At 50.4% G+C, this 15,067-nt stretch overlaps 1 protein-coding gene across 7 annotated transcripts in view; it reads left to right on the plus strand.

The window, feature by feature from the left end:
* The window catches only part of Epb41l1 (erythrocyte membrane protein band 4.1 like 1), a 127,740-nt gene extending 116,272 nt beyond the window's left edge, over positions 1–11,468 (plus strand). For all 7 annotated transcript variants that reach the window (XM_059261769.1, XM_059261765.1, XM_059261763.1 and 4 more), the window contains 5 exons: positions 1,450–1,536; positions 2,426–2,509; positions 4,695–4,775; positions 5,063–5,179; positions 10,488–11,468. In XM_059261769.1, the coding sequence (XP_059117752.1) occupies positions 1,450–1,536; positions 2,426–2,509; positions 4,695–4,775; positions 5,063–5,179; positions 10,488–10,496 (378 nt within the window). In that variant the 3' untranslated portion in view covers positions 10,497–11,468. The remainder of the gene's footprint in view (positions 1–1,449; positions 1,537–2,425; positions 2,510–4,694; positions 4,776–5,062; positions 5,180–10,487) is intronic.
* The last annotated feature ends 3,599 nt before the right edge of the window (positions 11,469–15,067 follow it).

Below are 15,067 nucleotides of genomic sequence, written 5' to 3' on the forward strand. Positions count from 1 at the left end.
ATACAGCCAGGACAGGGGTTGGGGGGAAGCACAGAGGTTTTGAACAACTTGTGTCTCATTTACTGGCTTCTGTTTTCACTACAAACATGAGGAGAGCCTTGGATGCTGGCCTCAGTGCGAGAGGGAAGACAGTGAATAAGAAACTGTGTGTGGCTGGGAGGCGGTGGTGCACACCTTTAATTCTAGCACTTGGGAGGCAGAGGCAGGCAGATCTCTGTGAGTTCGAGTCCAGCCTGGTCTACAGAGTTCCAGGACAGGCTCCAAAGCTATACAGAGAAACCCTGTCTCAAGAAAAAGAAAGAAAAAAAGAAACTGTGCGTAGTCTGAGTGACTGGTGACTGTCCCCTAAGCCAGAGCGAGAAAACACACCTGGAACTGGCCTCTGTAGTCTGGGACCCAGGACATCATAGGGAATGTGCCTCAGGATGGTGTGCCAAGGGAACTGGTCACCGACAGTCAAGGCAGGAGCGGAGACGCAGTCCTTCCCCCAACGCTGTGCAGGAAGACAGTGGTCCAGGTCCTTGCCATGCACAGACCAAGACTGGGGTCCATTTACCTGAGACACTACATAGCATAGCTGAGCTGGAGACTGTAGAAGTGAGAGACAGCAGACAGAGCCTTAGTGTCCCTTGGCCAGATAGAGGACACCAGGTCCAGTGACAATTTCAGGGAGCTCTAGCAGTTAGATCCAGATAGGTAAGACCAGGGGGCTGGTACAACAGTGACAGTGCCAACGACAGAGTGGCGGTTTCGACCACAAGCACTAGCGGCCTTGGAGGCTGCCCAGCTCGGAGGTCGCTTCTCGTTCCACCACTGTCTTGCTGCAGGACTTGAACAAGCCACACACTATAGTTTTCCCTCCTGTGTGCCCTCTGTAGAGTAGGACTGCCGCCGAGGATTGCCTTCAGCTTTTGCAAAGGTTGAATGAGTCTCACGCATGTGCATGCCTAGCAGAAGGCCCAGTGCCTGGCAGGTGCTGGGAAGTAATTACATGTTCATCCACTTGCACTCCTGCGTTCACCAACAGCTTTTGGTTTACAGCGCCCTTTTCCCTATATTCTCCGCATAAGGGCTCCGTGGGGGTAGGCAAAGGTCCTTATTCACAGACAGTAGGGAGGAACTGGCTCTGCCTCAGGTGCACAGCAGTTCCAGGACAAGAGCCTGGGCGACCCAACTCCTTGTAGTGCTTCCAGAGAGCAACACCATATCTTGTTCACCTTGGCATCCCTAATAGCAGAGATTCAGTAAATGTCTGTTGAGTGAGTATGTGAGCAAGCATGCAAGTGTGTGTGGGCTTGAGCAAGTGAGGGATGAATGAATGCCTCAGCTCTCTGCTTCTGTGTTGCTTCTCAACCCTGTGGGGATGATAACCACATGGTCACATGCCCTGGCTATCCTGGAGGCCTACTGACCTGAGACCTGGCCATCTGAGCACTATTGTCTCCCCAGGAGAACAGTCTCAAGTCCGGGAAGGGGGCAGCTGCCATGATCCCAGGCCCACAGACGGTGGCCACGGAAATCCGTTCTCTTTCACCGGTAAGTAGGCAGGACCAGCTCAGGCTAGGGGACTTGAAGATGAGCATGCGGGCATGCGGCCACAGCAAGTGCAGTGAGGGGCTAGGGGACTCGGAGCTTAGTGTGCCAGCACACAGCCACGGCAAGTGCGGGCAAGTGCTCAGGACCATTGAAGATGTCCACAGGCTCCCCAAAGTGCCCATCAGTACCTCCCACCATGTAACCAACGCATTGGCATCAGGGCTGGAGGTAAACAGGACACATGAGCGCGCAAACACACACACATACACACACACACACTCACTCTGATGATGTCTGATGCTGGGGGTAAACAGGACACATGAGCATGCACACACACACACACACACACACACACACACACACACACACACTGCTGCATCAGCTTGTAGAGCAGGAAGAGCAGGGAACTAGGAGTCCAGAGGCTCAGGTTCTAGGCCAGGCTCTGTTGGTGGTTGCCCCACCACTGACCCTGAGTTGTCTCCGAGAGGTCTTTTCTGGTGCTTTTGTTCTGTTTGTTAATGTCTAGTCCAGAGAGAGCATGTTCCTGCCTGGGACAGGGTGAGGGCCTAGAGGGCTCTGTCTGCTTCCTGGATGCATCTGGTCATTCTTCTAGGATTCTTCCATTCTAGGTTGTTGTTAGGACTCTGGGCCTTAGCGATTTCAAGTTCTAAGAGTTATAGATCCCTGGGTTTGGGGATGTTCTAGGTCTAGAATTGGAAAGATTTTGGTGGTATTGTATAGGATGAATGTTTCAAAGCATCCTGGCTTCCACGCTTCACCTTCATGGGGCCCCTACTTATCCCTGGGAACGTTTCCCCAGCCCCGCCTGCCCCTTCAGAGCCCAGTGCCCTGACCTGACCCCCGGGGTGGGGGTGGTTATATTCTGCAGATCATCGGGAAAGATGTCCTCACCAGCACCTACGGCGCCACTGCGGAAACCCTCTCAACCTCCACCACCACCCATGTCACCAAAGTGAGTAGCAGCAGGCTCCCGGGCTCAGCGGGCTGTAGGTGGGAAGGTCATTGCCATGCTGACCCTTGGCTCCTCCTCGTTCTCTAAGGCACACAGAGGGGACCTTCGCCAATCTGGAGTGCATTGCCCTGTGCTGCTGTTGTCTGGGAGTAGGCCTTGTACGCAGCATTGACAGCTAGTCTGTGGGGTCAGATGTTCTCCTCCAAAGGAATTGTGAACAACGATGTTTGCATCTTACAGGCCTTGAGAGCCAGGCAAATTCAGAAGAGCTCCCCAAAGTCAGGAAGTGTCATTTGGAAAAAGTCGCTGTTTACCAGGCCTCTAACCCCAGCTGCTTAGAAAGCTGATGTGGGACTCAAAGTTCAGGCCAGCCTGGGCAACTTAGTAGAATCCTGTTTCAAAATCAAAAGTAAAGAGGGCTGGAGCTATTTCTCAATGGTGTAGTCTTTACCTAGCAAGGATTTAGTCCTTATCAATCATGGTACTGCTCTCCCTGCCCGCCCACCCACCCAAAAAAAACGAGAGAGAGAAGAGAATAGAGTCGGAGTAGGGTCCTGGGGTTAGCTGCAGATCGCCCACCCCGCCCCGCCCCGAGAGTAGAGCCCCAAGGGTCGAGCAGCTCAGCTCCACGGCATGCTAGCAGGAGGGGCAGAGACACAGGGTGTTTACCTCTTGGTTAAGCAAATGCTAAGTGAGCATCCACCTTCCCAGACTCTCAGGCTGCTGGAGGAGACACAAGTGAGGTGTGTTTGTAAGAAACCAGGAAGCGGTGTGTAGATAGGGGACTGGGAAGTTAGGGTGCACTCGGGGCAGGGAAGTGCAGAATGGGGGCAGATGAGTTAGGCACAAGGAAATTTAACTTAGGTAGTGAGTCAGTGAAAATAGGTTCGCTGGAACTGGGGGTGAAGCTCAGTGGCTGGGGCTGTCTCATGTGCACAAAGCGCTGGATTTGATCCCCAGCAAAGCAAAGAAAAGAGGGAGGTTCAGGGAAGGAGAGGAAGGAGGACTTAGCCGGGGTGTGAGGGCCTGGGCCAGGGCGGAGTTGGGGACAGAAGAGGACATGCCGGAGGAGGGATGCATTCCTAGGGGGTTTCAGCTGTGACCGTCAATGAATTAAGAAAGGCTGAGAGGGAGGCTGCAGCAAGTCCACAGCTGAGTGACCAGGGAAAACAGGAGAGGCCCAGCCATGGCTGGAGGCCTGAGGAACCAGGCTGAGCCTGGGTGGTTGAGTTGAAGGTCCAGCTGACCCACCGAAGGGCAAGTCTGGCTGCCAACACTTTTTGTCCACACCATGGGAGGCCCTGCCTGCCACTTTGTACCTTTGGCACCTTGTTACACTTCCCAGGAAGCAACCTCTCAAAAAACCTGAGCGAACAGTATCGGTTTCTCTGCTGGTTTTATGGGAATGCCTCACACGGCACCCCCGCCCCCCTCAAGTGTACGGCTCAGAAAGAGCTCATCTGTACCTCACCACTTGGGGGCCCCGTCTGTTCACCCTTGCCTACCTCCAGCTAGGATTTCCCTCTGTCACATCCTCCTTGAACATGCCAAACAGTTAGGCCCTGCCCATCCTCTACGTCAAGCCCCGCTCCTCGGGAAAACGATAGTAGCAGTAAAGTATCTTTGTAAGATTGTTCCAGGTCATTTAAGGCCGAACCTTGTCACCATTCACATCCCATTCATGTGTTCATTCAACAGATTGACATTCAGCACTGCCAGGTCAGATTGGGAAAAGTGCTGAGTGAGGAGGGGGTACGGAGGTGGCCAAAATATAAGCCCCACTCTCCAGGGCTTGAAGCCTGGAGAGGTGAGCAAGGCCATGTGCACAGAGGTCAGCACCGTGCAGAGGCCCCAAACCACGAGAGATACAGACTCGGTGTTTGGGGAGGGCCGGGACAGGATGCCTCGGGACCCTGCCAACCAAGGAGCGGCATCTAAGCTGGGTGTGGGAGACATAAATGGGACAGTTTGGTAGCTAGGGAGCGATGCCAGCCTGATGCCAGCAGGAGCTACTGTCTCAAGTCCTCCAGCTAGAAAAGGAGAACGCTGAGGAGGGCAGGAAAAAGGTGAACTCCCAGCTCTCGGCGTGGTCGGTTGACTGAGGCTGAGGTGTGTAGGTCTGTCACAGCAGACCTAAGAGGGACCTCGCCTTTCTCTCTCCTGCCCTCTCCTTCTCTCTCCACAGACTGTGAAGGGAGGGTTTTCTGAGACAAGGATCGAGAAGCGCATCATCATTACCGGGGACGAAGATGTCGATCAAGACCAGGTATGGGGCTAGGGAACAGCATTCCCAGGGCACAGCACGGTACCCAGTCCCTCCCATTATGGCGACCTAGGGGTGGCCACCCTTCCGAGCAGTGACGGCGTCCACACCTTGCTGACCCTCAAGAAGGGGCATTGAAGGGGGGCGGAAGATTCAAACTCTAGTCTCATCCTCTGTTTACCTTGGCCCCTCCTGGGCCTCAGTTTCCCCAGCTGTGTACTAGTAGCTTGTGTTCAGTTTCTGTCAGAGCCACGGTTCTGTGGGCCTCACTGTGCTCTTCTGCCTGCCAGGCCCTGGCTTTGGCCATCAAGGAAGCCAAACTGCAGCATCCAGACATGCTGGTAACCAAAGCTGTTGTCTACAGAGAAACAGACCCATCCCCGGAGGAGAGGGACAAGAAGCCACAGGTACGGTTCTAGGGCTGAGCAGTGCGGGAGGAGAAAGCAGTGAAAAGAGTCTTAGAAGCTGGACAGTGGTGGTACACGCCTTTAATCCCAGCACCCAGGAGGCAGAAGCAGGCGGATCTCTATGAATTTGAGTCCAGCTTGGTCTACAGATTGAGGTCCAGGATAGCCAAGGCTACACAGAGAAACCCTGTCTCAAAAAACTAAAAACTAAAATAAAAATAAATAAATAAATAAATAAATTATAGCTGGATGTGGTGGCACACACCTTTAATCCCAGCACTCAGGAGGCAGAGGCAGGCAGACCTCTGAGTTCAAGGCCAGCCAGCCTGGTCTACAGAGTGAGTTCCAGAACATCCAGGGCTACACACACACACACACACACACACACACACACACACACACACACACACAAAGGTTCTTGGAGAGTCATTTCCTTTGAGAGCCCAGGTGGTGTGATTGATAGTGCAGCTGTGACCCTCACCTACCTGGCTTGTGGCTCCAAGGAGACAGGCAATGGCCCTGCTTCAGACCAAAGAAAGGAGGGAGAGAAGATGGTGTCTTGGTTTCTTTAGAGTTTCAGATTCCAAAACTAGCAAAGACAGTCCACAAGTGGCAAGGGAAGGTGCTAAGGATCGACAGGACTGATGTATTGTAGATGGAGACCCGGCCAATCTGGGTACCATATTCGCATCCCTGAGTCTCTGTCTCCATCAGGGTCATGAGATGCTACTGAGGGAATGTGATGCCTAGAACCATTGATCCCATCTGCCCTGCTGGCTTACAAACCCAGGACTTCTCAGGCCCTCCAGGCCCAGACTCCTGGGGACCCCAATAGCTTTCTATTTCATTGAAGGCCAGCAAGATCTCAGATAATACAGTGCTGGGACATATTGGGCTTCTCACAGCCTACACTGGGGAGGGTTCTTCTTCTCCTCTGGAAGCTTGCTGAATTTTATCAGACATAGAAGACCAAAATTTCACAAACATAGGAAGTACCTGTGTGTGATTGCCTTCACTAGAAGTGAGTAGCAGGCAAAATTTTTATCCATTGGGCATAAATTAGAATAGTGCTACCTCTAGAATGTGCCAGTGAAGAGCCGCAAGGAAACTTTCTAGAGGATGTTTCCAACTGGGTGGGCTACATGGAGATGCACATAGATAAAGTTTTTCAGGGCTGGGGGCTTAGCCTAACAATAGAGAAGATGTGTAGCATGAATGAGGCACCGGGTTCCATCCTCAGCACCGCCTCCCCCAGCCCATCAAGAAAAGTCAAGCTCTTATTGTTCTTAGGTCTGTGCACTGTGTACAGCCCATACATTACACTACAATGGGAAACGTCCACCTCCAAGGCCTCACAAATAGCACCTGGTCACCTCTTGGCCCTTTTCTTTTCTTTTTTTTTTTTTTTTTTTTTTTTTTTTTTTTTCGAGACAGGGTTTCTCTGTGTAGCTTTGCGCCTCTCCTGGAACTCACTTGGTAGCCCAGGCTGGCCTCGAACTCACAGAGATCCGCCTGGCTCTGCCTCCCGAGTGCTGGGATCAAAGGCGTGCGCCACCACCGCCCGGCTTGGCCCTTTTCTTAAATCAGTGAATGTTTTCTAGAGCAGTATAAGAATTCTTCTTTTCCTTTGAGTTCCGACTTCTTAGAGGGAAAAGTGCTGGAACATTTTCCTGCCGTTTGGAAGGATGCTGACGCAGGGTCTAGACCCGTCTCATCTGAAAGGATGTCTGTAATGGTGGCAGTGTTTTTCCTGTGTGGTCCAATATGGCAATCACTGCCACATATGGCTGTTGAGTACTTGAAATGGCTCATCCAAGATGAGATGTGGGTAAATGCGTGTAGGATTTTGAAGGTTTAGTATGAAGAAAAAGTTAACTGTCTGAGTAATGTTAATACTTATGAAATGAGAAGGGGATGTATTGAGTTAAGTAATATGATCGGTAGGGGTTTTGCTTCGTTTTGTTTTTGTTGGAGGCAGGGTCTCAAATGGCATAGGTGGCCCTTGAATTGACTTTATAGCCAAGGATGACTTTGAACTCCTAATCCTCCTGCCTATATATCTCTGGTGTTGAGATTACAGGCGCCACCACTCCCGGTTTTATGCTGTGCTGGGAACCCAGGGCTTTGCTGCACACTGGGCAGGCCTTCTACTGACTGAGCTGCATTCCTAGAGCCTTTTGTTTCTTAAGGCAATGGAGAGCAATCCCTAGAACTTGGCATATAGTAGCAAGTATTCTACTACACCCCAGGTCCCCAGATATATTATTAAAATGAATTTCACATGTGTCTTAGTCACTGTTCTATTGCTGTGAAGAGACGCCATGATCAAGGCAACTCTTATAAAAGAAAACATTTAATTGGAGCTTGCTTACAGCTTCAGGGATTCAGTCCATTATCATCATGGTGGGAAGCATGGCAGCATGCATACAAGGTGCTGGAGAAGTAGCACCTGTACAAAACTCACATTCTATTTCCATTGTATGTTCTGACCTAGAAGGAGAGTAAGTTGGCCATGGTAAACATTCTTGTCACCTTTACTCAGACTTCCATGTAAATTGTTGTCACTCCAGTGTCTTCAGTCATCTGATTATTCCTTTCCCCCAGTGGTGGAGGATAGGTCACTTGTCGTGTTAGCGCAGAGTCGATGACATCCCCTGGGGGATGATCTGGAACCTCTACTGCGCAAGAATTACTATTTATTTATACATTGGTCCTTGTGAAGTCCCTGTGTAGCCGGATGTAGGAGCCATGATGCTAAGGGATCCATACTGGTGGGATTCCAGAGGCCTAGCTCTGTAGCCGTTCTGCTGACCAGTGGGTCAGTTTCTTCCATTACGGGAACTCAGTTTCATCATTTGCCAAGTGAAGAGCTGAGGCATTTCTTTGTTTAATGCCATTATCCCCAAGCACCATGGTGTACCCCTATTTTCTCTTCTAGATCATTCTGTAAAGACCCATTTTGTATTGGCCTGGAGAGCCAGAAGTGGCCTTCTCTTTCCACACGCTTTGCCAGACGTTACTGCCAAGTAGGAGCCATCCCAGACTCCTAGTGGAGTCACTCCCACTAACCCTGGGGAGAGGTCTTTTCTGAATTAAACAAAAACAATTAAAACCCTGCTTCCTGCCGGGCGTTGGTGGCGCACACCTTTAATCCCAGCACTCAGGAGGCACATCCAGGCAGATCTCTGTGAGTTTGAGGCCAGCCTGGGCTACCAAGTGAGTTCCAGGAAAAGGCGCAAAGCTACACAGAGAAACCCTGTCTCGAAAAACCAAAACAAAAACCCTGCTTCCTAAAGTGCTTGAAAAACACTGGCTTAATGGATAGATGCATCTTGGTACCCCAAAGAAGAACCCCAAAGTCCTACAGCCCTGAATTCAAATCTCAAGCCCTCCTCTTTTTTTTTCTCTCTACCCTTTTTGGGAGATCTGTTTTGCTATATAGCCCAGGCTGCCCTTGATCTCAATATCTTCCTTTCTAGCCTTTCTAAGAGCTGGGATTCCAGGCAGGCACGATCACACCCAGGTTCAGGTCCTTCCTTCACCAGCTCTGTGACTGTAACACTATTTAACCCTGGCATCCGTGTTTTCTTATCAGCTAACGGGTACCAGCAATCCTGATAGTATTCATTGCTCTTATTCACGGGGTGCTTCCGCTGTGCCAGGCTCCAGGCTTCATACTGTCTGCTCATTCATTTTACAAGTGAGGAGACAGATGCTCAGAGCCCTTAACTGCCTTGCCCATAGCTACAGTGCTGGGAACGTGATGAACTGATTAGAGGCAAACCTAATGTGTTAAGACTCCAGAGCCAACTATGTTCCTCACCACACTGACTTCCCAAGGTCTCTGTCTCAGAGAGCTCATACATGTATGGTAATTACCATAGTGCCTGGCACACAGTAAGTATTCCATAACAGGCAAGCCAGTCACTGCTGTTAGTTATGGTAGGCTATCAATGGCTGTCCTAAATCAAGAAGAATGACTTGTTATGTACAGTATTGTTTAGGTCCCCCTGGCCCATCCCCCTCAGAGAGGATCTGTCTCCCAAACACTGCCAGCAAGGGAACAGCACTCTGGGTGGCGGTGGCACACGCCTTTAATCCAAGCACTCGGGAGGCAGAGGCAGGTGGATCTCTGTGAGTTCGAGGCCAGCCTGGTGTACAGAGCGGGATCCAGGACAGGTACCAAAACTACACAGAGAAACCCTGTTTTGAAAAGAGAGAGAGGGGGTGGAGGGAGGGAGAGGGAGAGAGGGAGAGGGGAGAGAGAGAACAGCACTCAACCTCGCTGCCTGCAGCTTCCTCATCTTCCCACATTTACCTGTGTGGGGGGAGGGATTGACCTGTTTCAAAATAGAACCCTTGGGTTCTCACCTTCATCCTACCACCAGCTTGCAAAACCATCAGCCTTCTGGGCATCAGTTTTCCTCTCAGTCAAATGACCTAAGAAGGACTCTTTTATGACACTTTGATTATACTTGATCCTATGTGAGTGACAAAAGTCAGGAATGCTCTTCCATGCACAAAATGGTTTTGAGTAGTTGCCAATAATGAAGGTACTAAATGGTAGCCCTTGCTGTTGGGGAAGTGGGGCGGGGGCTGTGATGGAGCAAGTAGAGCCACAAGGCATTTATTTATTTAGCACTCCTATATGTTAGGCTCCTCTGTGGTGCCCTCTCTGCCTGTGTAAGGCAGGTCCCATTTTATAGAGAAATAGATGGAGGTTTAGAGGGGTTGAGACACTTGCCCACAGTTACAGAGCGGACAGGCTAGGGGGTGGGATTTGAACTCGAGAAGTGTGACTGCGGAGTTCATACTCTTGAACTCCGAGTTCTATAGGTAGCCCTTAGCTGGGATCCAGACCCTGGTTTTTCCTTAAGCGCTGCTGTCTGGCATTTAATCTCCAGGCCACAGCAGGTCCGTGGGGGATAGAGGATCTGCAGCCGGGTGAAGCAGCCACAGAACTGAGAAGAGCAAGGGAGAAAAGTCAAATGATGGGGACTGGAGCATCTCCACATTAAAGGACCATTTCAAAGACTTTCAGACTAAAGTACAAGGCATTGCCTCCTCAGGAACAAGCACACATGGACTCCAGAGTTAGGTGCATTTGCTAAGGGCAGTCCTTAGCTGTCAGAAGTAAGCTGTGTGGCCTTGGATAAGTCACTCTTGCCCTCTGGGCCATGATGCAGGCCAAAGGGTAGCTGGAAGAACTGCTTGCCGTGTGTTTAGAGGCGAGTGGCTAAAGTAACTAATTTCCCTTCTCTTCCTTCCTTTGTTCCCACCATCCCATTCCCCTGCCTCTGGCACCCAGGAATCCTGACCTCCGTGAAGAGATGCTGGCGTGTCTGGTCCAACCCAAGCCAGAGAACCATTAAGAAGGGGCCTTCATTCTGGATTCTCCGACAACACCAACATCCCAGCTGCGACGTACTGTCACTGATGAGAGACTGGGAAGGGAAAGCATATATATAGAGATATATATAGATATAGATATATATACAGGAAACACCGCGTCCGTGCGCGGCTGCTGAGGCTGGCGGAGCAGTCAGCCGATGGCGACAGCCAACATCTGCAACAACCTTCATTTCCTTTGCAGACAAATTGAATTGGTGGAAATTTTTCTTTTCAGGAAAATATGTAACAATCATAATCTCTCGCTCCCCCGCCCCTTTCTCCTGCCAAACTACAAAAGCAGACCATGATGATTGTAGATGTCCCCGTGAGCCCCGGCTGCACACACTCCAGGATGGGTGAGCACCCTATTTGTTCTCCAGCCTCTGTTGCTCCTTCTAATGCAAAGGAAGAAGAAAAAAAATAAGATCACGTAGCCAAGCAAGAGAAGTCACAGCAGCAAGACATGCACAGTCAACTGTTTTCCAAGAAAGGAAGAATGGAAGTCTCCCACTTGGAGGAGGAGGGGGAGGAACACTCAATTGTTGTTTTCTGGGTCTTGACACCGGGCTGTGAAATCCCTCTCTCTGTTCTGCCTCCCGCTTCACCCTTGACTCCTGCTCATCTTGTCTCCATTTTCTGTCTCAGCTCCCTCCTGCCTCTCTCCCCTCCTCTTCTGTGTCCTGGTCCTGTGAGGGCCACTGCAGATGACTCTCATTGGCAGAAAAAGAGACTGCAAGAGCAACAGGAAGCCATGGGAAGGGAAGTAGACGTTGTATGTTTCCAGTTTCTCATGACGGAGGTGCAGCTCGTAGGAGAGTGTATGACTGTGATTTTAAGTTATGTATATTACATGTAACGGGAAACAAATATTAAAATAAACTGTGCTGGTAAGTATGCAGCTGACATTTTCAAGTTATAATTACCTGACTGTGATGTATCCCAAGGTTCCTAGATCTTGCCAAACTGGCCCAGCCAAGGACACTGGACTCTGGGTGTGGCCAGCTCCCAGTAGGGCTGACAGATTCAGTGTAGTGAAACTGTGTGTGGTGTTTGTAACTGGGTGATTGGTGGGGAGACTGGGGGGCCCTCCATGGAGAGGTGAGGGTCCGGCCAGAAGGAAGCAACACAGATATAGTCCCGAACAAGCCAGGCCAAGATGCCTTCTCCCCCAGCAGTAGCTGTCAGGGGCCTGGTCTGTGCTCAGGACTCTGCTGCTGAGGTCATAGGTCAGTCCTCCTACCTCCAGGGGGCTTGCCTTGGTTTTCAGTCCTCTCTTTCTGTTTTACTATTACCAGGGTCTTTGTTTTGGTTTGTATTCCACCATGTCTTACTCTGCTCTTCACCGCCTTGTCACAATCAGCCCCTTCTCCTAAGGGAGGTGGTGCCCTGGCTGAGGTAGAAAGCAGTGACTCTAACCTGGTTTTCTGAAATGCCCAGCCAGTCTTCCCCCTCTGCCTCTTCCATCTTATGACTCATTCTCTTCTTCCTGAGCTAAAGTAGCCATGATAAAGAGGCCATGAACACAGGGAAGGCCATGATAGGCCCGTACTGCGTTTCCAAAGGCCTCACCTATCCCAGAACAACAGCAGGTATGAGGAAGTGTTTGCCCACTGGCTCCTTGTGCATTAGACCCTGGCTTGCAAGACTTCTGTCAGTCAGTATCCAAGCTCAGAAATGGCCTTGAGATGACAGGAGCCTTTGGAGAAAAGCCCACCAGCTTGGCATTGCACTCCGGCATATGCAGGCTTCCGGCTTGCTTGCCACAAGCTGTGTCCCTTTCTGAGGGACAGTGTCCTCCAGCAATCCCATTTTCACTCCCCAGTCCTGCTAAGGCAGTTGGTATATTTATTCAGCAAATGTTTATGAGTTGCCTGTTTGTGCCAGGCTCTGTTTTCAAGGTGAAAGGAGATGCGTTAAAGGGGGGGAGGGGCTGGGGAGCCACTGGACAAGCCTGTCCGTAACCATAGCTGGCTCATTTCAGAACACTCCTCCACTCTCTCCTTCTGCTTGTCTCTCAAAGGGCCCAGGTTAGATGTGCCCTCTTGGCCTGCTTATTAGTTACTCCTACGGTGTACACCTTACCTACTTTCAGGTGCTGGCCTCATGCAGGGCAAGAAGCTAGAATGCTTTTCTCTCTGTGGCAGTTGAGAAGTAGAGCCAGGCTCTCAGATAGAAGAGTTAGCCATATGTCCCTGGTGCAGGCTGGTAGGCCCACTCCACTCCAGTGTGACAGAGCATTTTCTCTGCTCCAGGACCTTTGTCCATTCTTGGTGGAGAAGCCACAGAACCTCCCGCCCACCCTTTACAACATGCAAGCTCCTGCTGCTTCTGAGCCAAGAGCAGGAATGGCTCTATCCCCTTGGAATTGGGCTCAGGCCTCACCTGCCTCTGCAGGAACTTCACGGCCTGCACACACTGGATATACATACCTCAGAGGGAGGATCTTTGTTCCGAGGGTTGTACCTGCCCTGAATGTGGGCTACGGGGCAAGGATAAAATGACCCAGCTTAGCTTGTGGGATGTTAGAATTTGGGGAGATACTCACTCCATGGATGTTCTGACTTTTTTTTTTCTCCCCCAGAGAGGCGGTCAGCACCCTGCCCAGGGAGGAGGGAACCTGCAAAGCTAAAATCTAGGGCACTGTTTCCTCCTCAGCCTCCACTCCATAGAGAATAAGGACGTTGTCTTGTCTTCTTCAACCTATTTTTTTCTCTTTGCTTTTTGTGTGTGTGTGTCTCATCTTTGCTGTGGCACCTCTCTATCCAGGAGGCCAGGTAACCGAGTGGGAAGCGCCTCAGAGAGCAGTCAGAGTTCTGGGGGGACCATTTAGATGCAGCTCCTAACTCACCAGGTGGCATGGGCTACTCCATCCCACTTAACTAAACGAGCAGGGCGAACTAGTTGCACCCTGAGCCTTTGCCCCACGCTTTGTCTCTCGCCCCTTTATTTTCCCTGCTTTTGCTTTCTGTGGATCTTTTCCATGTGAGGGTACAGGAAGTGCCAGAACCTGTTTCAGTTTTTGAATCCTGCAAGCACATACCAAGACTGGCCTGAGATTGCATGAGCAACATCACTCTAAATATATATTTTTTTTTTCAAAAGCACCTTACCAACCAACTGCAATGCTGTCCTGTTCCTCTTTACGCCCCCCTCTCTCCTCTCTTGTCCCCACGCCTCTCCCACCTCAGTGCTCCGTGCTGTATGCGTGTGCTCTCTGTTCTTGTATACTCAATAAAAGTGAAATAAATGTGTTTGATGCTGAACCATGGACTCCCTCAGCCTCCCTTATCTCCCTCCTTTCTCTCTCCTCTCTGCCCTTGGCTGCTGGTACAAGTTGATAGAGAACTGGAGTGGAGACATCCCAACGTAGAACACTTTTTTTGTTTTGTTTTGTTTTTAAGACAAGATCTCACCATTTAGCCTTAGCCTGGAACTCGAAGAGATTCTCCTGCTTCTACCTTCCTAGTGCTGAGATTAAAGGTATGCACGAAGCCAGGCTCTAATATAGAACAATTTTAATCAACAAAGTCTGTAGTTCCCACTGTGGCCCAGTGAGTGGCCTTGGCTTAGGTTTTGTGGGTTCAACGGCACCGGGGGGCAAAGTCCTTGCTGGTGAAGAGCTCTCAGGCCAGTGGAGGAAACAGTGAGATGAGAAAGGCTGGTTGGAGACATCACACTAGGAGGGAAACACGAGGAAGCAGTGGAGGTCATTCTGAAGGGGTCACTTTAACCAGGCCAAAGGTGAGAGTGTAGCTCAGTGGTAGAGTGTGCGCTTAGAATGTGTGACACTGTATGTGGTCCCCAGCTCATGAAGGGAAAAACAGTAGTTGGCCAGAAGGAGGTCATTTTTGAGTTGAATAAAGAGAAAGGTCCAGTAAGGTGAAAATCTTGAATAAGAACATTATAGGCAGAGGGGACAGTAAGTATGTAGGTCCCAGGACCTGGAGTGGGAGGTGTAGCAGAATTCATCTGAAAGAAAAGAGCAAACCCCCTGTATGGGAGCCTTGTAAAAACGTGCACAGCAATCCTGTCACACGTGCTCCACACCCTCATACCACCCGTCCCGTTAGTGACTTAACTTTTCTTTAAAGTGACTCGCTTTGAAAACATTTAAGAAAGGAAATGAGGGACTGGCGAGATGACTCAGCAGGTAAAGATTTAGCCAAAGTGCCACCAAGCCTGAAAAGCCCAGGCCCCTCAGAGTAGAAGGAGAGATCTGAGTCCTGCAAGTTGTCCTCTGATCTTTACGTGAACATCATGGCACACGTGCTTCCCTAGACAGACAGACACACACCCCATAAAATGTTCAAAAATAGGGGTGGGAGGCAGCTTGCCAGCCTGCACTAGGCCTTAGGTTCAACACAACACTACTGCAAAAATTAATAAAAAAATAATTCCAAAGGAAAATGATTAATGCCACTTGCCAAAGAGAAGAATGTCCACAGAAATAAGTGGAAAGGGCTGGGGGAGTATAGTAAGTGTGCTGGGGGGGGGGAG

This window comes from Peromyscus eremicus, chromosome 4, assembly GCF_949786415.1.
Source record: "Peromyscus eremicus chromosome 4, PerEre_H2_v1, whole genome shotgun sequence".
NCBI lineage: Eukaryota > Metazoa > Chordata > Mammalia > Rodentia > Cricetidae > Peromyscus > Peromyscus eremicus.